This window comes from Necator americanus, chromosome II (assembly GCF_031761385.1).
Source record: "Necator americanus strain Aroian chromosome II, whole genome shotgun sequence".
In the NCBI taxonomy this organism is placed as follows: Eukaryota; Metazoa; Nematoda; class Chromadorea; order Rhabditida; family Ancylostomatidae; genus Necator; species Necator americanus.
In genome coordinates this window covers 14185682-14213201 of record NC_087372.1, presented here as the reverse complement: position 1 = coordinate 14213201, position 27520 = coordinate 14185682, and the positions used below count along the sequence as shown (strand labels likewise).

Sequence of the window (27520 nt, the reverse complement as noted above, 5' to 3'; positions counted from 1 at the left end):
AGCAAAAGCAAAGTTTCCCTACCTTCAGTTTTACGGATCTTTTGGGGAATCGGCTAGTGCAGAATCTGGATTATAACGGGGATCTTCTGACGCTTTTCAGTCCCGGCATAGCGTCGTCAGGGAAGAAGAAACGTGGGAACATTAAAATGGATCACATAGGAAACCCAGAAAATTCTCAAGAGAGACCGTCTACGAGATGAGATTTCGTATTGACAGCAGTGATAAGATAGCCCATCTGAATAGGACTCAACGATCTGGGTCTCTTCAATAGGTTATTTCCGGAACTCTCAAACTTTTTGCGAAGAAATGGCTGGATACGATTCTAAAGATGACACGATCACTCGAAGACGGGCCATGTAATCATCTAGTTACTCAAAAGAGGAATTTTTCACCAATCCAATATTTTATTGTACTAAGATTTTTCATGAGATCTTCCTTGAAAGCCTAACTAAAATAAATCTCGTATTTGCATAAGTTTATTATTCTATTCCATTTTTTATGATAACCGCGACCTGTAACGGTCCTTTTATCACCTGATCTGACGAGTGCTCACCGTGAAATCCGTCGATGAAATCACCGAACAAAAAATATTCTTGTAGCATCATATTCCAACATCTGATTTAAACGTTCAAATACCTCTAATACATTAAAATAATAGCATATACACAGCGTTCATAAGAAGGTTTTTCTTCGCTTGGTTGGACGGTGTAGTTTTCCCTCAGTTATCCGCACTAAATCGTCAATTGTCCACGAAACGCCTAAACTGTTGCTAATGTTGATGTGAGTAATAAATACAAAAAATCACCGTGAAATCCGTCGATGAAATCACCGAACAAAAAATATCCTTGTAGCATCATATTCCAACATCTGATTTAAACGTAAAAAGAAAAGAAAAAAAAAGAAAAAGAGGTCCATTAACTTACCATTGGGTATTGGAGTTCCATCCGGGTTGAAACAAGGTATGTCGACCTCTTTACGCAACACTTTATCACAATCCACTTGTGAAAAAAACGCCACCGACTGTAAAACAATAACTACCTATGGTCTTGCTTCTGTTCCTCAAACTGAGGAAGTCTCCTTACCAAGGGTAGCTGTTCGATCCCCAGTTTAGAGGAAATAAACGAGCGAACGTACGTGTTGCTAAGCATAAGAGCCAGCGCCAACCTTGGAGCATCTTCTTCAGGGCATAGATAATGCACCTATAGACAGATACTATTCAACGCCAAAAAAGAAAAAAGGTATCTGAGGGACAAAAAGGGTTCAACAACCTCATCATGTATGGAGATGACGAATCGAGCAGGGATCTCATACTCAGAACAAAGCCATTCCATGGAGACCAAGAGCAGGTGTAAGAAGTCGACGGCTGACGATTGCACAAGCTGGTATGAAGTTCTTAACACCTAGCACTACAACAAAACTGAGAAGTAAACTGTTTCACAGTTCTCACCCAGTTCATTACTGAACGTTTGTACTTGGCAGCAAATTGATCCCTATCCGGGGTACCTTCTGGAAGAGCAGACAGCGAATCGGATAAACGGCAATCTAGTACTGGAGTTCGCAGAACATCGCGATGTGTTTGCATTTCCAAAAAATTGAATGTGGCTGATTCGCTGAAAACATAAGAATCTTTTCACTAAACGCAACAAATATTTTTAAACAAATGATCTCACGAGAATAATACTCACTATCCACCATTGAAAAGACGAACGCCAGTAGCGTAGCTATCATACAGAGATGTAACAATCGCGTCCTCAGATAAACCCGGATTTTTCTCCAGTACCTTTGAAATTACCCATTCTTCGAACTCAGTGGTAAACGACCTGCAATTAGTAAAAAAAAACATTTAACATCAGGATTTTAACAATTTCTGTCATTTGACAAACCTTAGCTCGTTGTCGTACTGAGGAACATAAAAAATGCCATCGACTGTAAGATAATCAACAGATTTTCCTCGATTAGCAACGAAAGCCTCCAGGAGGGGTTGTACCTCACGACGCAGCATCTTCCAGCTAAATTAATATCTTCTCATGTCCTTAAGTTTAACGGCTGCAATAACTTCTGAAGAATAACTTTTAGCGATATGTTACAGCGCCGCTGACATTTTCACTGGAGAGATCACTGTCCGATAGTTGTGAGGCTACGTCCCCTATGACGGAAAGGGGGATGTCCGCAAATCAAAAGTGTCCTTGTACCTTCATTAAGAATGTACAAGGACGCTCTTAGTTTGCAGTGGATTCAGGATCCGGATTCCCTGCTTCTGCTGTGCTAGCATTGAAAACTTGAAATTTGGGTGGGTCCCAGCAGATGCAGAGTAGGTGCAAAGAAGGCGGTTTTACATCGCCTTCAAAGCCTCCAAATAAGCTTATAAGCTTCGAACCTTCTATATGGACCTGAGAAGTTTTACAGAGAAGATCATACCTTCTATAAGGTCATTGTTGGTGATTTCAACGCCAAGAGTGGCCCCAGAAGAACGCTTGAGAGATTTCATATTGGGGTAAAATGAAACGGGAAGAGGCTTCCGAATTCTTCCTGGCGACGAAAACAACTCATGGCAACTCGAAATCCTAGAATTCCTCTTCTCTAAGCTCTGAGAGTCACCGTGTACCGCAATGAAATTGACTACATCATCGTCAGGAAATGGCTTTTCCCTCACGGATACGGATAACGCTGTTGCACTGAAGTTCAAAAGGGAATTGGAGCATCGCTTCCTTCAAAAAAAAATCTTTCTCACGTAAAAAAGAAAAAGAAGCAGAGTTCGTAGAGCGAAGTACCAAGGTCATAACTGACTGGGACCTCTTCGCTCTGTTAGCCGACTTTTGAGAACATATGGCAAATGACAGCATCGACGACTGTACGCAAAAAGCCTAGTATCTTAAAACGTCCGAACTCGAGCGTTGTTGTCCAGTCATTCAAGGCTGTGAGCATGACCGTAACTGTGGTTTTTCCGGTTTGAAATCTGTGTTGATTTGGCTTAATGTTAGGATGGGTAACAAAAATACTAATAATCCTTTTCTTAGAATTTTTCCAAACAAAAATAATATAGCCTTACAAAAACAGAAGTAATACTAATGAGTCTAAAGTTGTTTTGTTGGTGATTTAGGATTTTTTGCTAGAGTCCAGATAGGTGTGACCAGAGTCTTTCCATTTTAGGACAAATTCTCCGCCTATGAAGATTAAAGAGAAAAGTAAGGGGCCCTACAATTTCACAAACAGTATTTGTTATGAAAATAAATGCAATTCGATCAGGTGAGTGTGGACAAGAATTGGGCCATTTAGAAAGGAATTCAAAAAGTTCTCTTCGGTTAAACAAACTACTGTCTTTGAAGAGATGGTTTTTCAAAACATATGCGACCTGAGGTGGCTCTGAATGAAAACGATTTTCAAAAGTGTCGGGAAGGAGTCCGCCTTTCTCAAAATCGGTATAGGTTGTTTTAATACCGTTTGTTTGGAAGTAAACAAGTCTTTGTTTTCAATGCATTCAAGGATTGAGGTACTTATACAAAGCTTGTTTGTCAAATTCAAATGGCTGTAAAATATAGATAAATAATATATGTGAGTAGAAATAAATAAATAAATGATAGGGTTAGTAATTTCGGACAAAGGGGATGTGCCAAAGTCGATAACACATTCGGATTCGGGTGCGTGGTGCAAAAATCGATGGTTCGAAACCGCCCTGTAGCCACCCAGATTTTTCATAATTTTGAGGTCGATCCAGAGTTGTCTAGGATTATTAAAACGCTAACTTAAAACATCGCCCTCGCCTGCCATTGTATACGCTACCCACCATTCATTGACCTCAAACGATTCTGATGTTGAACGCGTAGATGCATTCCAAAGAGATTGGAACACCATAATCGCTGTAGACTTCATCCTTTATGTGGCGATTTGTAAAGAATATGACGACGGTTTTCCTTGCCACTTATGTTCGATAATAGCTGCCGAGCTTCTTCTGCACCCGAATATCGGCGTAATATGATCGTAGTAAATAGGCAGCTCCTGATGACCTCAGTGAGCTCAGTCAAGATAAGTTAGCGGAAGCTACCCGAAACTGAGCGGGCGATTATTCCCCTCGCCAGGTTATTCGGGCTAAGATTTTCATTGCCGATTGAAACTTGCCTTTGAACTACTGCATTTACACAACTCTATTCAAACATCGTATCGCCGTACATAGACAAATTGCTAGAGCTTATTGCAAAGTGATAGAATAATTACATAGTAAATAAACACAAAGTATGAGTAATGCAGCTAAACAAAAAAAGCTCAAAAAATTTCTCTTAGCCCAAAGACATTCAGTTTAAAAAGAAACTGTAAACTAAAAATCCACCTGCTTTCAGTACCCTTAGTCATCTTAAACAAATCTCTAGCAGTTTTAGCAGCTTTCTTGCTATCCATTCCTGCTTGAGCAAGGGTTTTGCTGGCATGCGCCTCCCCAGCGCCATACATCCTAGCGTAATTCAACGCCTATAATAAAGTAAGGTGGAATAGAATCACATAAAGCACGATTACTGTAAACACTAGCCTTAGCCTGTCCTCTGTCAATATGCAGCTGATTCGCCACAACTGTATGTAAATCAGTTCCATTCGCTTTAGAACCCGCTAACATCATGTTGCTGAATGGAGTCAATCCTGGATGCCGAGAAGACGAGGCTTAAGAAGATATCACAGGTAACAGCTGGCCTCACACATTGGAAATGATCAAAAGAAATGTCTCACGGAGTGCCGAAGCGTGGCTCGCATCTCCAAACAAGCCGGCCAACCACTGCTCTTGCGAATCGACATCAGCGCCGACAAGCACACTTCCTTCTGGTGCTTGTACTAGACTCTTGATTCCAGTACCAATTCTGTTGGTACCCTAATTTAAAAAAAAACTTAGTCCCTGGAAGAAGGGACACAAAAACCTATCTGAAATGTAATGAATCAACAACATACAGACTCATTGGTGAGTGTAACCCAAAGTTTGTGGACGCTTCTTCGTGAAACTGTGCCCGCAGATACTATGGCCGGAGCTATGGCTCCTAGCCGTGGGGCAGCTTTGGAGTTATACCAGACCGGGATTTCGGATTCGAAACGTTTTCTGAAACGATTTCTTAAGATTTGTATCACCGACTCAAATTTTAAAAGTGCAAAAAAGCCTAGGCAAGCAAAAAACATCAACTTACGCGTAATTTGTCCAAAATTTTGTGCTCTTGAGGGCTTCGAGTAGAACAAAGAATTCTTCAACATGTCTTGTTGGACGCAAAACTTTCGAGTCGATATAACGCAGGAAATGTTTTCCTAACGGATCACCCACGTTTTGTGCGCCCAGCTAAAATCATATCGTGTAGTACACAAGTGAAATTCAGCATATGTTTATGGTTTAAAGACCAGGGGTGACAAAGTTATCGATATGAAAATTAATGGAAAGATTTCATCAGTCGCAAATGATTCACTACATTCCCTCACCGGATGTGAAAGCTGATGGAAGAGAAAGGGGCCAAAGTTATGAGATCTCCCGGTAGGCTCAATATCGCCGAACTTCGCCCTGTTCTTTTCTACGACCTCACAAACATGCTCATACTCTCTAAATAGACGAATTCCGACAAAAAGTAACAAGTGCAAAATCGGTTAAATCAAAGAATGAGTGAAATAACTAGAAGCTTTGTAGTCTATTGAAGGCAATTTAGAAAACAACTTACCGCGAGTTTTTCTCGATAGAGCAGTTCCCAGTGGTACCCGAAACTGAAATGCTCAAAAACTACAGTAGGCCCACCTAGCATACGTGATAAGATTAGCGGAGCCACCAACGTTTGGAAGAATTGGGCACTAAATATCCCCAGCCGAGTGGAGCTGATCTATGCAATGGATAGGGACCATACGTCATCCCTCAAAAAATTGTGCGTAATGTATCAGAACAATTCTAAGTAGAAGATAAAGCTCACCAAATATGAGTGGTACAAAAGCGCTTTTCATGACGACATCTTCACTAGACAATGAGGCCAAATCGAGATATACATTTCCACGCTTGGAGAAAAGTTTGAAGAACCATCTGAAAATTAATTTTCAAATAGGATGTCACTTTTCAATTTATTAAGCTCGCGACATACTCTGGAAATTCATTATCACCCTTGCGTGACCAATCGACATCAAAGAGCCAAGCATCTATTATGGTTCCATCAATGTTTGGTTTAAGACTATTTAACACGTCAGAAGCAGCTGCAACCAATGCACGAGCACCCGCCTGCTTCGTTTCGTCGCACGCTTTTTCGTTTTTCTGAAATTCTACAGCCTTCGTCGGAGTCCATCAGTGGAATAAAAGTCACAAGATGTACGTCACCTTGAAGAAAAGGTCCCAGTTTTCGTTAATGGGGAGATAAGCATTTCCTATGTTCAGCATACCAAAAAGCGTTGCTGGATGGGGAAATCTGAAGACAAAAAAGCGATTTAGCCGTCCTGATTGCTAGAGATCAAATTCAGTTTCTTACTCTTGTCCCCAATTCTATCAAGAGAATTGTTCAATTTTTTGCAAAAAAAAATCATTTAAAATTATTTATGCATATATATATATATATATAATACATATATAAACAAAGCTCTAAAAAGAAAAAAAAACAATGTAAGAAGAGCTCGAAAGCCTATATCGGCAGAATGATGCCTTTGAGCTCTTTTTCATCCTTTTCTTCCAAATTCTTCGTTATTGTTTTCTCGTGTGATTGGGTGTAGTTAGGAAGGACCGTTTTGCAGACGTAGTAGTGAAACAATCCTTCTTCGTTAACACCATAGTCACTGCACTGCAGGCCGCACCGATCGTCAGAGTCGGGACAGCATTCTGCCAGCACCCAAGAAGTAAGTGCGTCTGGCCGACACATCTTCGACGAGAACTATACATAAAAGAACTTCTCAGAGGAAAATTCGCTGAGAATAGATTGTAACGTGAGAAAACATCGATAATTAAAATCTAACACCTAATCTGATAGCGAAAATCTGATAACTTTTCGTAGTGTATTTATCCTCCATTCTGACCAAGGTCAAGCGTGTGATGAGACTGTCCTATTGGGGGTGCGTAAAAAAAAAGGGGGAGGAGGTTGCAAGAGAAGAGGGTCGCAAGGAAGTGTGCTATAGGAAGTAGTGAATGAAGGATAACATGACATAAGTTACAAAATATTATATTTATTTTCATTCGTATGACAGTATGGATATTTATAATATTGTGTTTGTTTTGAATTTTGTTTTGAAAATGTACAACGAGTTGACAAATATTGTTTTAGTGAGCAACATCCACTACTTGAATACAGCAATTAGGAATTTATCCGATCTCATGTAAGACGCTTACATCACCTTTATTTATGACATTCGCATTCTTCTACTTGTCAACATGGTTCAGGGAATAAAGCGATCGTGTTTAAAGTAGGGTCAGAATCAGGGTCAAGCGTGGTGATGGGACATCCTCTAGAATGCAACCCCTTCTCTTCTTCCCTTCTTCTTCTTCGTCGTCTTCTCCTTCTCCAACTTTCCTGTGGCAGTTTTTGGTTGCTGCCAATGCAATTTATATTGGGAAATCTATGAGTGTCGAAAAACAAAAATCGAAGATTAGCCGAGGAACTAATGGCAAATGGGAAAATCGGTAGCCTACAGAAGTGAAGAAATACCAAATAGTAGAAGAAGCGTTAGATAAGTGTGTTGGCGCCTCAAACGCAAAGCGGTAAATCAGGGTGGGGCGGGTCTTTCATTGTCGAATTAATGTGCCGATGCCAATAACCGCTACACTGGGTGCGGAGCCCACGGCGCCGCGGAGCAGTAGTACCCGCAAAAACTCGAAGTGAATTTGCCAATAAGTAAACGAAACGTGAAAGTTGCTGTTTTGTGCTTCACCCCTATATAGTCCACCTCATTACCACTGTACGTTTGCCTCATCAGGTTGGCAACGTCCTTTTTTCAGAGATTGGAAGTACGAGTAAAACCGGTTGCTTAAAGAGCAGCTAACAGCTCACATGAGATGCAACCCTATCTTTATCCGTACGATGGTGAACTTCATGTCTTTTAATGTCATCTCATTATTCTGCGCTAACTGCTGAGAAGAAAGAGAAGAAAAAGTCATGGTTCGAATTATGTTTCGAAATTTTTATAGTACAGTTGCAGTACAGGAATATATGTATGTATGTGCGTGCAGAATCAAAATTGAATGCTCTCGAAATGTAGTACTGACATACGTTCAGGTAGGGGAACATAAAATCATCACTTCAATTCCTCAATCGTCCTTAGAAAAAACACAAAGTTGATTTTTCGAAAAATGCTTCTACATTTAATTTCTATTGATCGATGAAGGGTGACGAAACGTGCACCAGGAGTCTGATGTTTGGCGTTAGCCGAACGTTCAAACTGGTAACGAAAAATTCACAAAAATGCCATTTTTTCCATCTTTCTCCCATCAAAAACTTGAAAAAACGACGAAGCCCTGGAAATTGAGTGATACAGCATCTGATAGATACAGTCCTCAGCTACAACCTATTGGAAGAAGATTTGCTTCGACGCAAGTTACTCTGAGTTACTGAATATTATTCTCAACTTATTCTCAATCACACAATTTTCCGCACAAGCAAAAATTGGGATTTTGGCAAGTTTTCCGCTCCCAGAAAAATGGGACGGCGTTTTGAAAAGTCATCCATATATTCGGATAGGTCTATGGGAACCATTATGTGCAAAATTCCTCCTCTCCGGACCGTCTGGTTCTCTCAAAATTTAAATGGGACAAATGGAAAAAAAGTCGGGAATTTTAAATTTAGACCCATCAAAATTCGAAAACGTCTAGGAGGCGAGAAAAAATAGCGATATGACTGTTTTTTAGAGCAGACTTTCTTCGAAATGCTGCCTGAAATTTTTCTTTTGGTCCTCTTATAACAAAGTTATTCGCGATCTCCCAGACCTATAACTGTAGATAGAACCTATTCTTTTTGTCATTAAATCCCGATAAGTCTACTTTTAAATCAATGAAAGTTTCGCATAATTAAATTATTCATCATTTCAAGGGGCGGGTGTGGTGTAGCGGTTAGAGGTTCCGCTTCCTGCACGATCGATCGGAGGTTCGAATCCGGCCCTAGTGCTCACCAAGCCTTTCATCCCTCGGGGGTCGATAAATTGGTACCAGACTTGTCTGGGAGGATAAAAGCACTGACTTGACACATCGGCTAGCCACCGCAAGTCATTGTATAGGCCAGATACACGTTCGTAAACCTCAAACGATTCTGAATTGAAGTGAACGTGGGGGCGCATCCCAAGCGGATTGATTAACGCCAGAAACTTTATCCTTTATCCTTTATCATTTCAAGTCTTTTACTCCACTCTATTGCAAAAATTTGACTCAGAGGGGTATCGAACCTGAGCGATTCAATTTCACATTGTCGGAACAAAATGTTGATTTTTTAATTTTTTTTTTCATTGTTCTTCTGTAATTCGACTTAAGCACCTCACTCCTCTCTTTCCCTTGTCGTATTATGCCTTTTAGTCAGTAATTATAAGTTTTAGAATAACAATGAAAATATTTGAATAACAATATTTCAGCAACATTTCGCAAAATTTGCTTCTTCTACTACCTGGAATTTCTTCACTTCTGTAAGCTACCGATTTTCAAATTTGCCATTAGCTCCTCGGCTAATCTTTTTTTTTTCTTTTTTTCTTTTTTTTTTTTTTGTTTTCGAAACTCATTTATTTTCCAACATAAATTGAAGAAGAAGACGACGACGAGGAAGACGAGATGAAGAGAAAGGGGTTGCATTAGGGAGGGTCACCACGCTTGACCCTGATTCTGACCCTACTTTAAACACGATCGCTTTATTATCTAAATCGTGTTGACAAGTAGAAGAATGCGAATGTTATAAATAAAGGTGATGTGAGCGATGAGATCAGATAAATCCCTAACTGCTGTATTCAAGCAATGGATGTTGCTCAACGAAACAATATTTGACAGAAAGGAAAGAATGGACAGAGGAGCGCAATTTCTGAAGAGTAAATTTAGGGTCATACTAATGTAAAATTACATAAATACGCGCGCAAAAATCGTAGGACAGGTTCTAATGTTTGATGCCCTTTTAAGAAACGTCTAATCCATTCTCTATAAGCATATTGCATTTTTCTTCATTTTCAAAGAGATGTTACCACCTTTCCCTTCTAATGCTGCTCTCTAGTGCCAAAAAAAACCAAAAAACCCGAATGTCTATCTCGTGGTGCAAGCACACCGATTCTGAATATTACTGACGTATTTTGCTGCTTTGTAGCGCTTACGCGTCAAGCTGATGGTGTTAAGCTTTTTCAAGTTCTAGGCTCGGTGCGGATTGTGATGGCGCGAAGGATTTATACGGACCTTTTTTTTCCCCTTTTTATAAAGGGAAAGACGCCGCCCCCTAAAAGAAGGGGGTGGTGGGGGGGAAAAAAAAAAAAAATTTTTAAAGAAAAAAATTTTATATAGAGAAAAAAAAAAAATAAAAAAAAAAAAAAAAAAAAAAAATAGGCGATAAAAAAAAAAAAAAAAAAAAAAAAAAAAAAAAGAAAAAAAAAAAAAAAAAAAAAAAAAAAAAAAAAAAAAAAAAAAAAAATAAAAAAAAAAAAAAAAGGTGTTCCCGGAGGGAAAAAAAAAAAAAAAAAAAAGGCCGTGGGGGGGGGGGAAAAAAAAAAAAAAAAAAAAAAAAAAAAAAAAAAAAAAAAAATTTTTTTTTAAAAAAAAAAAAAAAAAAAAAAAAAAAAAAAAAAAAAAAAATTTAAATTTTTTAAAAAAAAAAAAAAAAAAAAAAAAAAAAAAAAAAAAAAAAAAAAAAAAAAATTAAAAAAAAAAAAAAACGGATCATGAAGCCGAGGTACGCCCACAAAGATATGAGACCGTCTGGGTTACGTTTCATCACACTAGAGCACCACAAAATCGATCTTTTCGGTCTCCAGGACAACACTGGGACCACCTAAACGTGCGACTAACGTAAACCACGGCTTCCTCCAAAGTAGGCGACATTTGGTAAGTTGCTTGCCAGCGTAATCTTCTGAAAGTGACAACGTGAGCCGCTCTGCTATCGGGATGAAAGAAAACAAGAACTGTGCAAAAACAATTAGAGGAAGATATATGAGAAGAGAGTGTGTAGTGTAGCTGTTAGACGTTCCGCTTCCTGTACGATAGATAGGAGGTTCAAATTCACCCTAGTGACCACCAAGCCTTTCATCCCACCGAGATCGATAAATTGGTACCAGACATGTCTGGGAGGATAAAAACACTGACTTGACAAATTGTTCAGCCACCGCAAGTCATTGTACAGGCTAGTTACACGTTCGTAACCCTCAAACGATTCTGAATTGAAGTGAACGTGGGGGCGCATCCCAAGCGGGTTGATTAACGCCAGGAACTTTATCTTTTTTATCCTTTTATATGAAAAGAGTTTCTTAACCTTCTTAATTTCGTTTTTCTTCTCTTAACAATTAAAAAACGAATAATTATGATATATAATAACGAGCTTAGTCCGTGTGTGTGTGTGTTTGTCTGTGTGTCACGAAATTCGGAAAAGGGGGTGCGACGAGTCCCACGGCGTCGGAATGGTGCGCCGGCGCAGCTACACAATGGGCCAAGACAGGTCCCACGGCGTCGGATTGGTGCGCCGGCGCCAAATCCCTACAGAAGGGGTTGCGATGGGTCACGCGACATCGGATTGGCGTGCCGGCGCCTGATAGCTATAATGTAGGGTGCGACGGGTCCACCGGCGCCAGAAAGCTATGAAATGGTGTGAGACGGGTCCACCGGCGTCGGATTGGCGCGCCGGCGCCAGACACCTCTAGAAGAGGGTGCGACGGGTCCCACGTCGTCGGATTGGTGCTCCGGCGCCAAATAGCTATTATATGAGGTACGAAGAGTCCACCGGCGTCGGATTGGTGCCCGGCACCAGATACCTATAGAAGGGTGTACGGCGGTTCCCACGGCGTCAAATTGTTGTGTCATGATGCAGTATTATCGCGCAGTAACCTCGTGTGCATGTCGCAAAAGTTAAATGGGACGTTGCAACGTTTTTTCAGAAAAAAAATCACTACCTTCAATTTTTGATTGATTTTGATTAATTGGTCAGTGAAGGCGAGCGAAGAGAACACCACAAAAATGTCTGAAGTCTGGCTTTAGCCGGACATTCAGACTGGTAAAATAATAATTCTCAAAAATAATTACTTTATTGTGGCGGCTCCAGCAATACGGCTGCAATGGTATTCACCTGAACATGTTCCTTCCACCAACCATACATTTCCCACCATCGCATGAGCGAAACATTTTCATTGCAGCGAAACACATGTGTTCACAGAGGTACTTAAAAAAGCAGTACGCTATTTACTTAATTTTCGTGAGTTTTCGAATGAAAACTATCGGAATCGGACGGAAACTATCACTACCTTATCTCAATTGACGTTTGTAATTGTTAATAGGTTCAGAGAAACGTAGAGATAAATTCAAGGCCGTGTAATTTTCTGGTAATTGTGATCCTGATAATTTTAGCAAGAAGATTACAAAGTGCCGCATTATTGCGGAAAATAAAGTGCTATGTAACATTTATTTTTTAATGTTTAATAGTGGAAGAAGTATGGATAACCATCTGTAAAAGAAATCAATCCAAAATGAGCTGCACAGTCGTCCATTAGTGGGACTGCAAAACATTGAATTCTAGCAAGATCACAAAGTGGAACCAGGACATTTGCAGCACTGATTTCCCAGAATGGTTCTTATTCTTCAATTCATTACCATTAAGCATTAACCCAAGCCAAATAATGTGAAGAAAGAAAACCTCCGAAACCCTTAACTAATTCGTATTTGAGCTGAGTAATTCGAAGACTACTCTACACTTCTTCCGTCCTCTTTTTAAAGGAGTAGCCTCGGTATTTCAGTGTAGTATAGATACAATTATTACTAACAACATAATATCTTAATTTCTGGAAACCTCGCTTTGATGCAAATATTTTCAAGTTTTTTTTTAGAGCCAAAGATTAAATCATACAAAGTTGATTTTATATCTACATATCTATCTTACCATAATACCTCAAGTTGAAGATTTCTTTCTAACGACTCATTTTTGTGTCTATTAGAAAACTTTTGGTTCTGTAAAATGGCGTAGAACATCACTAATTCTCGATCCCACTTTCCGCAACAACGCATGAACTTAAGATCGGCCCACCAACCTCTGCCTACGAATTCTTCCTACCTTCTGATATTGTAGCATCAATCTACTGATAATGAACCTTTCTCGCGGAATTTTTCCTGCAACATACACAAACAAAGCTTGTTATATGTAGTCCCACTGTCGGATGATGTCTGACTTTCAGGCAATCGGTGCTCGCATTAAAAGTAATGCACAAAAATATGCGAATCATCTTCCGAGATGTTACATCGTAGCACCAGAACCGTTATTATTAGCAATGCTTTATCTAGTCCTCAGAAAACATCTTATTGGAACGAGTGTTTCCACTTTTCTAAATAAAAGTACTATGTTATGATTTTCCAATTTCTGAACAAAGCTCTCGTTTTCAATGTTCCCAACATCTGCTTCCATAAAATAATGTTAATTTTACCACAACGCCAATAATTGTAAACGTTTTACATCACGTCAAAGAGACAGCTGAGTGCATGTGTGTATTTGTCGCCTTCGAGGAAAAAAACATTGTAAAGCATCCTATGTACCGTCATAAGCACAGCGTGGGGAAAGCATGGGAAAATAGAAAAGTGGAGAACCACGATTAGAGACGTCACTGCACCACCACAACGGGAGCCATCGAAGTCGGCACAGGTATAAGGCACTTTTCAAGGTCTATGAACTTCTCCACTTTCGTTTTTCGTCTCATTTCATGGCTTTGCACTCACATACTCCCAAAGGAAGCGGCATAGGAATAAAAGCGCTTCCTACGCCGCTTTTTGTGACAAGGGAAAGATGAGCGGAACCCCCGTAGATCCGCAATCTACAACCCCATCTCTAGCTCTTCCCGCGGATTTCCTCACTGTTAGATTCGTGGTATGCTGTCTTTATTCGAGATTAAAACCGTCAGTGCTGCCCGAAAAAGACTCAAAAAAGTAGGAGGAGCGTGAAAGAACACGAGAAATAAAAAGAAGGAAAGTGTAAAGAACCATCATGGGACAAACGATGGGAAGAAGTTATTGGTAACGATGGGAGGAGCAGTAATTGAGAGCATTTTACCAACTAATTGGTTGCAAGCTTTTTGCTCAAATCTTTACGAAAATGGATTTTTCCTCAACCCATGACGATTGGTGCACCGCTGCGTGTTCCACATACATAGATGCGATAGGGAGGAGCCGGACCCTCCTCAGGTAAAGGGGGTCTACCTCATGAGGTGCAGCTCTAGTGAAACCCTTCGCGAACAATCCAAAAGTGGAAGGTTTCGGAGCACTGTCTATGTTGTTTCACTTGTGAAAGTAGAATTCTCATCCTTAAATTGCGAAGAGCATTTGCGTTCAGTACTTTCAAGTACTTTTTTTCATGAATTACTTGACTTAATTGGCGAGCGGGTTTTACGGTCTGACGCGGCCATCAGCATCTTCGCCTGGCTGTGTCCTCCGCAAACATATCCGAGCCCATTCTGTTCGATCTTCAGCTAGAGCTCGCTTAAAATCTATCTATCCGTCGCTATTCCATAAACGGCGGAACATTTTCTTATTCTTTCTTCTTTTCCATACAACGCCAGTCTATGTTTCTGTGGCTTTTCTGTTCTTTCTGTTTCTTTTTATTGTCTCGAGTGAAAAAAAGAAGAAACAGGTCCCGCTTTGTTTGCCTGACATCCCACTTTTAAATAAGAAGAATCAGTGAGACTTCAAAAAAAAAGAACATGATCGTCGTGCAGAGAAAGAAATTCTCTTCTTACTGTTATGCACTGTATTTTCAATTTTAAAGTAAAAACACCCACAATTTATTCCTCAACCCGATACATATACAAACCAAGCTCGTCTTTACACTGCATAATGATGGTAATAAGGTGTTCATGGTTTTATTCATGAAAGACAGAAAGATGTATTCGGGCCAAAACGATTTGAGCCATGGTCCAGTGGCACGCGGTAAAGTGGAGCTGGTAGTAGCGTTCGAGGCGGTACCATCGCGAACTGCAGCGACGAGAGTGCTAAGAATGGTCCCCTCCCCTTCGCACCTAACCGCTACGCTTCACCGCGCGGCTTCGAACGTAGCCGCTTACGCAACTTCACGAAGCTTCAGGTCATTTTGCCTCAACTATAGCAAGAGGACAACATGTAATTCACTGCAGCCACAACAATGGAGGTGATTTCGAATTCAAGACCACAATCTTTGCTCATGAACCTCGCATCGAGGCGCTACGACTGAATTTAAGCCAGAAGTAGACTGCAAAAGCAGTGAATCTTAATAAAGCGGAAGTTCACACATTTGTCTTTTGTTCCACTTGCATGAACAGCTCTGTCATTTAGAAAGCTGGTAACTTTTACGACAGTCTTACTAGAGATTTGGAGTTCATTCTCTCAACTATGTAACTCAAAAAGTTTACCTAGGACCCCTGCTCTGAAGCAGATAAGATTTCTTCTTTAGATCTCGCCGTTCCGGACACTGAGAACTGGCCGAAACCTCCAACCTTTTTGAATTCTCTTGTAGTACTCATGTTAAAAACAATATAAATAAAATCATCTATCATCAATTACTAAAACTAGAAGTAGTTACCGTAAGATGATTCATGTTTTACCTCTAAAACCTCTTATGCAAAAAATGTATGAGAGTATATGAAAAATGGAAATGAAAAGTGTTGGGCGTGTGTGGCGCTGTTGGTTAGAGGTTTGTTGTAGCCACATTGTCGATAGTTCGAAACCGCACTAGTGCAAACTAAGCCTTCCATCTCTCCGGAGTCGATAATTTGGTACCAGACCTGTCTGGGAGGGTAAAAACTTGATTTTCTGCTTGCCCCACAAGTCATTGTATAGGCCAACACGCGTTCCAAAATCCCAACGATTACGAATTGCAGTAAAACGCGTTGGCACACACCAAGTGGATTGATACGCCAGTGACGTTATCCTTCATCCTTTTATATGAGAAATTTTTTTAAATTAAGTCGATGCGGATGTGCTGTACATCATTTCAACTATTGCATTGAATTTCCTTGAACAGTGAACGAGAGCTGCTTAATAGATGGTTCACTACAAACCTTTTTTGGAATTCAGGCCACAACTTTTTGAAAATCTGGGCACATATTAAGTTGTCGTCCGCGCAGTAGTTTACCAACACCTAAAATATTCGTGGTTCCAATTATTTAGAAGATAAGCATAAGGTCAGCATCGAATATATTCTAGAAACCACAGAGATTTACAATATCCAAACCTGGAAATTTTGTCTTATCGTGTTGATATCCTCTCTCACAAAAAAGTCCTGGAACCTCTTCGATTCCTTCGTTAACCTGTCCTCATTACGATAGAGATGTTGGTGAACTGCCAGCAAGGAATTACGACAAACGCGGTCATCCCAAGCATCTCGCCATCGCTCATAACGCTTCTCCTGTTAATACAAGTTCGACGTGAAATGCCTCATTAAAATTTCGCATAATCAAACTAGACAAATTCACAAATGTAAATAGCTAACCCTTAACTTAAAATCAGAATCGTCGGTCTCGTAAGTAGAAACTTGGTGATCAGCCATACCGAACATGGGAATTGACATCGACATTGTGTCCATGAAGCGAACAGCACTTTTCTGGAAATATTTGAGAACCCAAATGCGATATAAAGAGAAAAATGCGATTACAAACGTGCCAGATTTCTTCCAAGCAAATTAACATGGTATCTGCCTCTTGGTTTCTGACGACGTTATGCACTTTTCTCTTTATAACTTTTTTAATCGGTTTGAGTGTGTATGTGTACTGTAAGGTCAAAACGACAAGGTCCAGTTAAGTAAGCGGCTGCGGTCGAAGCAGGGCGGTGTAGATAGCTGTTGGGGCCGAGGTGGGGCGATCGCGATCGCGAACTATAACGAGGAATGGTGCCAGCAAGGGTTTCCACTAGATTCTAACCGCTATGCTCAATCGCGCAGCTTCGAGCCACACTAGCTGCGGTTACGCAACTGCACCATCCTTCACCCCGTTTTAACCCCACTATATGTACCTGAGTCAAAACGTTATTTTGTTCGATGGAGAGATAATTGGCCCAATAATATCTCAGGCGCAATCGTTTTCAATTGACACTGAAACATTCCGACATCAGAAGCAGATTGCTGGTGCCACTCCATCGTCATGGCACTTTTCCGTTATGCAGATCCCTCTTCTTGTAGAACAGCACGGATTTGCTGTCCCGTACGATTTTTCACCATGACCGGATGTCATACTTCGAAAGAAAAGACCTTTGTGATGTGTTCATCTTCGCACAGATGAAGAGGATTCGAATGGACGTAACTTTCAAGGATATGACCTTCTTCAAGCGTTGATTTTTATGCGTTCCATTTAAGGTGCGGTCATCTCTCTCAAGGGCGGTTGTTAGGCACCTGCAGCCAACTATCTGCACCCAAATAAGGGCCTGCACAAGAGGCTGTTGGTAGGCCAGAGCAGGTATATTTTGGGCTACCTGCGATCATTGAGCCACACCCACCAATCACCCTGTTACTGAGGTCGTGCAACGTAGAATGTGCTAAAAATTGCTTTAAAAAATAAAAATGCTGATTACTACCTACATAGTCTGCATCTGTATACAACAGAACATCCACCATTCATCAATGTTTCAAACACTTTGTTTTCGAATGAATTGTCTAAAGAACTGGTTTCCAAAAATCCTTTTTTCATGCAAAAAGCTGAAACTTCCTCACCTTATTTTTGAAAACTTCTTTGACGGAGCCCAACTTGGTGTCAAATTCCCAAAATTTCAGTAGGGAATTTTTTGAATCCAAAGTGCACTAGGGTACATTCGAAAGCATTTTCATCACTTCACTCTTTAATTAAATTTTGAACTGGATATGTATGTGCACTGTGAGCAAATTTGAACTCATCAATCTATAACTATTCGAATTTTGACAGCATTTTTATTTCTATCCGATTACATATTATTTATCCGATTCTCTGCAATAAAACGAAATAAAGTCCTACAAAATATGTTGGTATTATTTGATACATCTTTTCACTTATCTTCTCGAGCCTTGAGACTTAAAAGTTCCGATATACTTGGTTTATACAAATAAAAAATACAATTGCTTTCTACTTCGGCCATTTCGTGTGCAATTGTTTGATATATCTCTATACGTGAACGATCGATACTCCGTATAGAGGCAACAGCAGAGATAGCATGACCATGCGAGGCATGTTTCACATCTTATCAGACGATGAGGGACGCTGATCGACGATGTATGGGCGGGGCAAAAAGCGAACGAGCGCAATGGTATTTTTATCGTTTTAACTCCTGTGCAGTGTAATTAACGATCGTCGTTGCTAGTGATTCCCTCTAAGGATAAGCTATCGTGGAAGCTGTGAGTACCTAACGATACGCACCCATCTCCCTCTTGTGGATATTGAGGAGAGCGGACATATGTTGTTATTTCATAACGTAACATATTTCATTTTTTATAACGTAGGTTCCACGCTCGCATTGGAAATACGAGTAAATTCTATCATAGGACAAATAAGGTTAGGTCTGTCAATCAGGGTATCCTCTAAATCTTCCTCTGAAGGCAGCTGTAAAGTTGCTGTGTATCCACATTTCGACTCAACTGCTCCATAAAGGGTAGCGCCACGGCGACTAGCCGATTGGGATTCCTTCAATTAAGGATATCATTGTGTGGAAGTCTATCTTTACATCTGATGATTTAAAAAAAATAGGATTACTGATCCAAAAAGTCATCGCAATCCACTATCTCAAACTAAGTAGTTGCGAGGATAGAATTGATGGCGACAACGCCTAATCACATTAATACAGAGCATGCGTATAGTTGTTTCCCAATGAAGTTCCTGAACTTACAGCACAGCTGAGTGCACCAAACAGTTCGTTTCTATTATATTTCTATACATTGAAGGGCAAGTAAAAGCGAACCAAAAGAACCTAACCTAAAAGAACCAGAAAACTGTTCATGTAAAAGAATAGGAGTTAGTACCTTCTGCTCGTAAGGTTCTTTTGCTCTCGCTCTGTCGTAACCGACGTTATGACCTATAACAACTCGGGCCTCCTCAGATCCTGGAACAACTGAGACACTGTGAGTATTCGTTGCGCGATACTAATACCTAAAGGAAAAACTATAGTAAAACAGTCGCAACCTCCAAGTGAGATGAGGTGCTCAAGATAAGTCACAGTCGGCACAGGAGAGTTGTGAACGAGGCGACTGCTGCACCAGCAGTACCTGAAGGACGCAGATGCATTGAAATGTTAGTCTGATGCACAAATTCCTCGGAACCACTGAAGAAGAAATATTTTAAAAATTCGGCAAATAATGTACAACCCTTTTGGACATGTGTAGGAGAGGCCAGGAACTATTCAAATTTACATTTAATTTACATTTACGTAGAAGTTCCTTCTTTTCAAAGTGGGTAAGTTGCCGAAGCCACCAAAGGATGCACCGAGTTTCATGTCGTTTCGGCCAGACTACACATTGTGTTCAGAACTTCACATGTGAATGTGGGATTAAAAACAGCCGAAGTTTGCGCCTCTTATGAAAACAATGTGATCAAGAGAGTGTGAAAAATTGAGCAGAGCAAAAAATAGAATGAAATATAGTAGAATTTTAAATGAAAAAAGAATTTTACCAACACATAGTGGATATCGGTAAGTACTATTGCTTTGCACCATTACTACTCGTCATCACTTACAGATACTTAGATTGGTTGTTGAATACCCCTAAATATTTTTATGGGAAACCTCAAATCCGCAAAAATCAAAGAAAAACATGCGTACACAAATCCAACAAATGCGAAGACAAGCCTTTTATTACCTACCAAGCTTGATCAGAAAGAGCTACAGCCAATGTAGGCAGCTGCCCATCTTGAACACAAGTCTCTACGTCGAAAAAGAACACGTCTTCATAGGGATATTCCACCTGAACATGAGCAAGTCGAAGTAGCTGATACTCTGAACACAGCAAGTCATTTTGACCAGTCTGCTTCCATCCAAATCTATAGAACGATGCGTAGAGTAAGTCTTGGTTACTAATATCAATTATTGGACGGATGGTTAGAGTCACATCTTGGCCAAAACGACCTAAAACCTTGTGTGGTTTCGTAAACGGTTGCGGTTGAAGTAGCGCAATAGAGCAAGGTGCGATCGAGGTGGTGTCCTTGTTTGCTGCAGCAATGAAAACGAATCTCTATCACAGCCGTTTACGCAAATGTATTATGCTTCAGCTCGTTTTGATCCCACTACCTATAGATCCAATAATGCAATACAGAATGCAGGCTACCTGTTCAATTGACCCGTTATGTGCATATCTTGTCCAACCCGTTTCACATCTCCACTGGCATGGTTTCGGAAAGTGTAACGGAAATAATGCTGCTTCTTCCAACAACTGCTTGTACTTCTGTGTTAGCTCTTCTGCAGTTATCCTTAATAGCTTTAATGAACTCCTTAAAAACCTACATAGAAAATAACTAACTTCAACTACGACAAAAACTAGCGATGTCGCCATTCGTCAAGTACTCAACACACCTGAAATGTTGTTGTAATGAAGCTGATTTCAAAGTAGGTAGTTCAATTTCGAACGAAGCTTGAGCAGATGTAGAAGGAACGTCGCTTCGGAAGAGATGACGATGTAGATACTCAGGTACGGTGGCAATATGATGCGCTTTGAACTGAAAGCTGCTGATAACGAAACTATTGAGAGAATTCTACGGCCTAAGTGGATGAATTTTCCTTCTCTTCTAATAAACAAATAAAACATAAATAATCTATGTGGAATCTGATATAAAAGGAATTTTGGAATCTCGGAGAATTGTATAATGTAACAACTAATTGTGCTAATTTTCCTATATTGACTGCGCAGTTCTTTAGAAGCCTTGGTACTAGTTAAAGGCATCACCCCACGAATCTGAGGTGGTACAGATTAAGGAGAGGGAGGTGATTCCGTCCATTTCTTCCCAGTTGCCGTAAAAAAGGGCACGGAAGATACGGCTTCGAGCATTTCGGCGCTCTACTTTCTGCAAGGAGTTCGGTTGGAGCGCACCATTAGTGTGCCGCATCTTCCGGGCCGTTTTTACGCTAATTAGCAAGAAATGGACGGAATCACCCACCTCTCCATAATCTCGTATACGAATAGCACGAAGTAAAGTGGAGTATTCGTATACGATCCCGTATACGAATACTCCACTTGAAATCCGTACCACCTCAGATTCGTGGGGTGATGCCTTTAACGAACGAGTGAGAACATGCATTCTGCAGTTCATATTTTCACTGCTGGATAAATACTCCTTCTTCCTAAGGCTCTCAACTAGGCTAACATTAGTACATTAGCATACACCTATTAGCCTAGCACAATAAGCTTCCCAATATGAGGATATAGCAGCGATTAAAAATCGTGGCTTTTCATCAATTGCTCTAACTGGATGATCGAGGACTTGGTGTCAACTTGTAGGTCAGAACTCCTTATACAGCAATCAGTAGCATTGAACCAACTGCATTCTTTGCAGAGCTGTTCAAATTGGCAGACCCTTGTATAGCTATTTCATATCTGGATCCAGAGATCTTGAGAGATGTCCAGCCCATTACTTTAGTTAGCTTCCTTCATTTGAACTATCAATGACTAATGTAACGGGGCGAGTGTAACGCAGTCGGTAAGTGGTTCGCGTGCGACTGTACCGCCGATGTTTAATACTTCCCTAAGCCTTTCGTCCTACCCACTCCGATGAATCGGTACAAGATTTGTACTTCAGGATGAAAGATCTGACTTTATGCATCGATCTGTCACCGTAAATCATTGTATAGGCCGAATACTTCTTTGCAATCCTCAAAAAAAAAATCCTGAATTGAAGTCGAATGCGTCAACAGATCGGTAAGAGCCGTTGATCAGCTGAGTCACTGATTTCAATCAGATTGATCAAAGCCAGGCACTTTGTCCCTTACATTGCCCAGAAAGTGCATTAGCCGAGGAATAAAACCATCCTCATGGAGAGTAGTGCATGGAGGATAAAGAGTCAGACGTTAATAAATCTGCTTGGGATGCGCAACCACGTTCACTTCAATTCAGAGCGATGAAAGGCTTAAATGCTTGGTGAGCACTAGAACGGATTCGAACCTCCGATAGATCGTGCAAGAAGCGAAGCAGAACCGCTACACTACACTAAACCCCCCCCCCCCCCCCCCAAATTCATCCACGGGTATCAAAATGAATGCTTATCTATTACTGGTGACTTTACGCCATTACAAACACTTCTTGTGCTATAGGATCGTCCCATATGCGGTTTCTTAACATTATTCAGAAACCAGTACATAAGGACACTTTGCGGTGTGAAGAACTCATTCGCCTTGGGTGACAATCTGTAAGAACGTCAGCCCCACTCGTCGGTGAGACTGGTCGGTTTGTTTTCCTATTTGGCGTTCTTGTGTGGTATTTGGTGAGGGTGGAGAAGGATCTTAATGTCATATGCGTAATATCATAAACCTCGGACAATTTCTAGGAATTTAATAAAAATGAGATTGTTGCAGCGTTAAGCCAAGAAAATAAAATCTCACTAGAAGCTCATCGGAGAAATGAAAAAAACATAAATCATTGCTGTATTCACCTGGTAAAAGAATGTGAAGAAGAAATAGCTGAATAGATTCCTGAGAGGAATCAATCGTAAGAAACAAGAGAAAACGAAATTATTCATCTAAATTAGAGCTCCTCAACGATCATACCGAGCAAGCTCTTCTAGAGGCACGAAAGGATTGTATGATGAGATGCGTGCACTTCATTTTCATGTAGGTATCCTGCAATTCCAACATCACTTTTTCGCTGAGTTCGGATGTTCACCTAAGATAATCAAAGTTTAATAACACCTACAAGTCAGTGAGCATCAAATCAAACGAAAATATCTTTATTGAACATTTACTACTGGAACAATCACGGACTGTTGCATAAAGACATTACAAATAAGATTGAAAATTATCGAGGACCATCCACGAGAGCAGCTTCACGTGAAATTACGACCTCATCGAAACGGATCACATAAGCTGTGCCAATGTTCCACCAATGCGCCGAAACTTGACAAGGAAAGTTACTAGCCTGCAACCCAGAATGAATCAGATAATGACAAACAAGAGCTACAGAGGTCTCAAACCTCAAGCATCGCTTGTACAATCCCCGCAACAAATGCTGCACAGTTCAACATTCCTTTGTCCTTTGGCACCGAGATAAAAGTATTGACTACCGGCTCTTTCTCAATAAGAAGATCTAGAAATGTCATATCTTGATTAGTAGTGATTAGTTGCTCAGTAACTGTCCTTGAACACATGGTTTAGAACAGAGAACCCATGATGATATGTTATGTGAAAGTCGCTGAAGAAGAAATGAAGGCAAGTGTTGAATGAAAATATCGAATACATATAGTAGTTCGAATGTTCTTTTGTCTTGAAACCTCGGCATATTCTGTCTGTGTTTTGCTATAGTGTGCCTACGAGGTTTTTAGATGGAACCTTTATTTGCCTGACGTTTGCTTTCGCCGTCTTCGCCTAATAGAGGATGACTGAGATGCTCGTTTTCCGTTGCACCTGTTTCGATAATCGTTCGTGAAAGACCTTCTACATTGAAAATGGTCTTACGTTTTTTTCCCCCTGAGGTGGGGGGGGGTTTGCGCCTTGTCTTTAGCGAATGAGGTTACTGCGTGTAGATCCACGACGACATGATATTTGATCTACACACAGAATATCTAGTCACAGAGCGTAAGTGGCAGAACTCATTCGTTGGACAGCATTCATTCTTATTATTCATTGAAGGGTTTCTTTTAAGAATAAAAACGCTCCAACGTTTCCTAGCCAGTATAACGCATTTCCATCGTTTTGTGGTTTTTCGTCGTTTTCCGCCTGTGTCCCCCCATCCTCCCTCCACGTGTTTTGCTATCGCACTATCTATATTACCCTATTTTTGAGTCGCCTTTTTTCCGAGGACAATAACACATCTTCCATGCAGTCTTCATATAGTCTGTTTAAGCTGGCTTTTATTTTGCTTTGTATGTATTGTGTTGATATATCTATCTATCAGCACAATTCAAATGAGTGATTTGTAAATATCCCAATGCAAAATAAGCCAGCTTGTTAAGACTATATGATAGATACTGCATCTGTGAAGATGTTTTGTCCTTCGAAAAAGGCGACTGCGCAATAGGGGTAATATATGGATTTGCTTATATGCATGCAACTTCGTATGGAATGGTGAGGATTATGAACACATGGCCGGAAACGCAAGCTTGATAACACCACTGGAAGGCATGCCCCGGAAACGATTACATGTAATGCTTTCTGGCTCCACTTTTCAGAGTTGTTTTTTATTCTTAAAGAAACCTTCATGAATAATAAGAATGAATGCTTGTCCTAACGAATGAGTTCTTGCCCTTGTACCGCTCTTGACCTTAACCGCCTGATTTCTGTGTGTAATCATAATCTATGTCGTCGCTTGATCTACACGGTACACTCATTCGCTGGTACACTGTGACAAGCGTGCACCAGCCGCGCCCATCCTAGCAAAACGTAAGACCATTTTCAATGTAGATAGGTTTCTGTTTTCACTACCCTGACGATTATCAAACACTGACCCAGGTGGTGCACTGAGATAAACGTAGCATTGCTCCAGTCATCCTCTATTTAGGCCTCTGAAGACGGCGAAAAAGCCGAAACGTCAGGCAAATAAAGGTTCCATCTAAAAACCTCGTAGGCACACTATAGCAAAACACATATCGAATACATACTTTTTCATCTGCGTGGCCATAACTAATCAAGTTATACCTAATGTCTAAATGAAAATGACCTATAGGAGTACAAACAAGGAACTTACATGTGCACTGGTCATCATTAGAACGTTCCAATTTGTCCGCTTCTTTTCCAAACAGACTTTTCCAGACAGAAGACTTTATGAACATCAACATACCTCGACAAAGAGATCGTGGTATACAAAACTTAGTTTAGCAAAAACAAGATAAGCACTACTCACCAAGAAGTTTTGTTTCTCTTCGATACCCTTTCTCTCTTAAGGTCACTACGTCCAGAAGTCGTATGCCCACAATTTTCCCATAGGAAGCCAATCTTAAAGGTGGATCAAGCTTACTGTGTTTCAAATGCTTCAATCAGTACGTAATTTACATCATGGATCATAACTTGTTCACATACTTGTCGTGAATATCGGTAACAGTTTCAGAGCGCTCTTGCGCATACTTCACTACTTCCGCAAACAACAGTGCAAATGTCGACAGGCTCACCTAAGAGTCCACATAAATCCATGAATCATACAACTGGAACTTCATTAAATATACCAATCTGCGTCATTTTCTCATGAGAGGAACCTAGACTGAGGCGGACATTATTAAAACGTCTCTAGAAAATCACTGCAAACGGAATGGAAGCAAATTATTAAGAAAAGAGTGACTTTAGACTTTACTGCACTGCCACATCAACAAATTCCGAAACCTTGCTAAAATACTCAATTGAAGCTAGTTGACGGAATCTCAACTTTTATAGTATACCTCCTCGATATCATTCATTCGTGCAACTGTTTATCAACATTTGCATAATTAATACGTAAGTACTATGAGAAAACTCAAAAATTTTGCAAATTAAAAACAACAGAATTCCGATTGTTAGTGTGTTAGGTGTTACGGAATACCCGAGGGATAAGAAAATATGTAGTCTCTCTGAATCTGGCTTCTTGTCATTATGGTGCTGATTTTGGCAATCCAACAAAAATAGTAAATACAATTACATGGAGTACTTTATATAGTTGACGACAAACGTATTGAACCGAACGAAAGCGACGCATCTACTGCTACCATCAAAAATGAATCCGGTTGCACAGACTCGATGGCGATGATAATACTGCAACTGGATATAACAGTACTACACACTGCTGTCCCTTCAGATTCATGAAACTAGCATTATGTTCAATCATTTATTTTCATCTATAAGATTTGATAATTAGCATGATTTGCAGTAATTCTTCGAAAAGTTGGGTTACGTTCAATTCCATCGTTGACCTGGCGAATACGAGACAAAGATGCTTTGCCTGCACCAATTTCATATAAAACGCCCAAAAATTTATCCATATTATATTGCGCTTGAAGTGTTATGTTCCATATAGACATATATATATATTTCTAAACAAGTCCAAGGTTGTGTTTGCGAACCGAGAGGAGAAACACAAACCCACCTTATCTTAATTACCAACATTAGTTACTAAGAACCGCTTATTTTCACTTGGTAAAAACGTTTCTGGAGTAGGTTGTCACTTGAAAATAACTTCTGCTAGAGTCTATGGATTGTACCAGCACTTGTGAATCCAGCGAACATTTAGTTAAGATTAATCTCACAGTAACGGTCCCTAAGAAGTTCGGCTGTGACTGCACGATGGTTCGAAACTGCCCTAGCGCCAACCAAATTTTTCATCCCCACGAGGTCGGTAAATGGGTACCAGACTTGTCTGTGAGGATAAAAACACTGCCTTGATGCATCGTTTCGACCCTCCAAGTCGGTGTTAAGCTGCGCACACGTTCATAAACCTCAGAAAATTGTGAATTAAAGTTGAACGCATAGGGCACCCCCGCAAGGTTTGAGCAGCACCAAACACCCAAACCGGAAGACACGGCGCACAAGGCCTGCACGCTCCAATCGAACTCGTTGTAGAAAATAGTGCACGAAGCCAGCTCGAAGACCGCGCCAGTCTTGTGCAAGCGCCGCATCTTCGGGCCGTTTTTTACGGCAATTAGGAAGAAATGGACGGAATCACCCTCCTCTCCTTAATCTACGATCCCGTATAGGCATAACCCACCTAAAACCCGCACTACCCTAGATTCGCGGAATGATGCCTTTGAGTGTAGACGGACGATCCCATTGATCGCTACGGATTCCGCTCCCCAATCGTCACCGTTGGTCGTCATCGCCAAATACCAACGGAATAGATACGTAATAATAGTTCCACCACCATCCCTTGCGTAACCTAGCAATAGTTTTGAATGGTACCTATACGCAGTTCTTATACGGGAACGGCAAATCCATTTTTATCATGCATGCATCATGCACTTAATTTTCCCTGCAAAAAACTAGACCTTGTTCCTTCCATGAGTTTAAAATTTGTAATGTTGCACGTGAAATAGTGCAGACAAGCTAGAGCAAACCACCCTGTTTAATGGTTCGGACCATGTACGCAGTCCACATGTAAATTTGTAGCCAGACCGGAATTTGACCGGAACGAAATATGTCCGACCAACGTCATATCTCAACGAAATAACAATATTTCCGTAACAACTCAAGAGTTAAGGTAACCTAAGTAGCTGCTGCTTCTAGGTGAAACCACGATGATATAGGATTTCACGTACCTCATTCTCACCTCATTTTTCCCCTTGCTAAGGGTCTTATCTAAGATGCCAGTGGATTTAACCATCT

General features: G+C 40.4%; 2 protein-coding genes across 4 annotated transcripts; both read right to left on the bottom strand.

Moving 5' to 3' along the window:
* Positions 1-672: 672 nt before the first annotated feature.
* Positions 673-22879, bottom strand: RB195_017804 (uncharacterized protein; the record flags this gene model as incomplete). Of its 2 annotated transcripts, none has more annotated exons than XM_064184961.1 (27): positions 673-758; positions 924-1020; positions 1083-1199; positions 1269-1379; positions 1448-1610; positions 1686-1820; positions 1884-2009; positions 4325-4461; positions 4520-4647; positions 4714-4852; positions 4930-5074; positions 5160-5305; positions 5443-5560; positions 5676-5718; positions 5785-5862; positions 5919-6025; positions 6084-6250; positions 6314-6401; positions 16150-16229; positions 16323-16496; positions 16581-16691; positions 19068-19147; positions 19228-19310; positions 19903-20003; positions 20364-20505; positions 20609-20751; positions 22793-22879. In XM_064184961.1, the coding sequence occupies 27 exons, from the start codon at positions 22877-22879 to the stop codon at positions 673-675; spliced, it is 3132 nt and encodes a 1043-aa protein (XP_064040842.1). The 2 variants fall into 2 exon arrangements, with proteins under 2 accessions (XP_064040842.1, XP_064040843.1); XM_064184962.1 differs by having other exon boundaries at positions 22793-22855.
* Positions 22879-27518, bottom strand: RB195_017803 (uncharacterized protein; the record flags this gene model as incomplete). 2 transcript variants are annotated; one of them, XM_064184960.1, is made up of 7 exons in its annotated part: positions 22879-22907; positions 23051-23159; positions 23215-23327; positions 24924-25016; positions 25080-25171; positions 25256-25344; positions 27465-27518. In XM_064184960.1, 7 exons carry the CDS (start codon positions 27516-27518, stop codon positions 22879-22881), a joined length of 579 nt encoding a protein of 192 aa, XP_064040840.1. The 2 variants fall into 2 exon arrangements, with proteins under 2 accessions (XP_064040840.1, XP_064040841.1); XM_064184959.1 differs by lacking the exon at positions 22879-22907 and having other exon boundaries at positions 23040-23159.
* Positions 27519-27520: the final 2 nt, after the last annotated feature.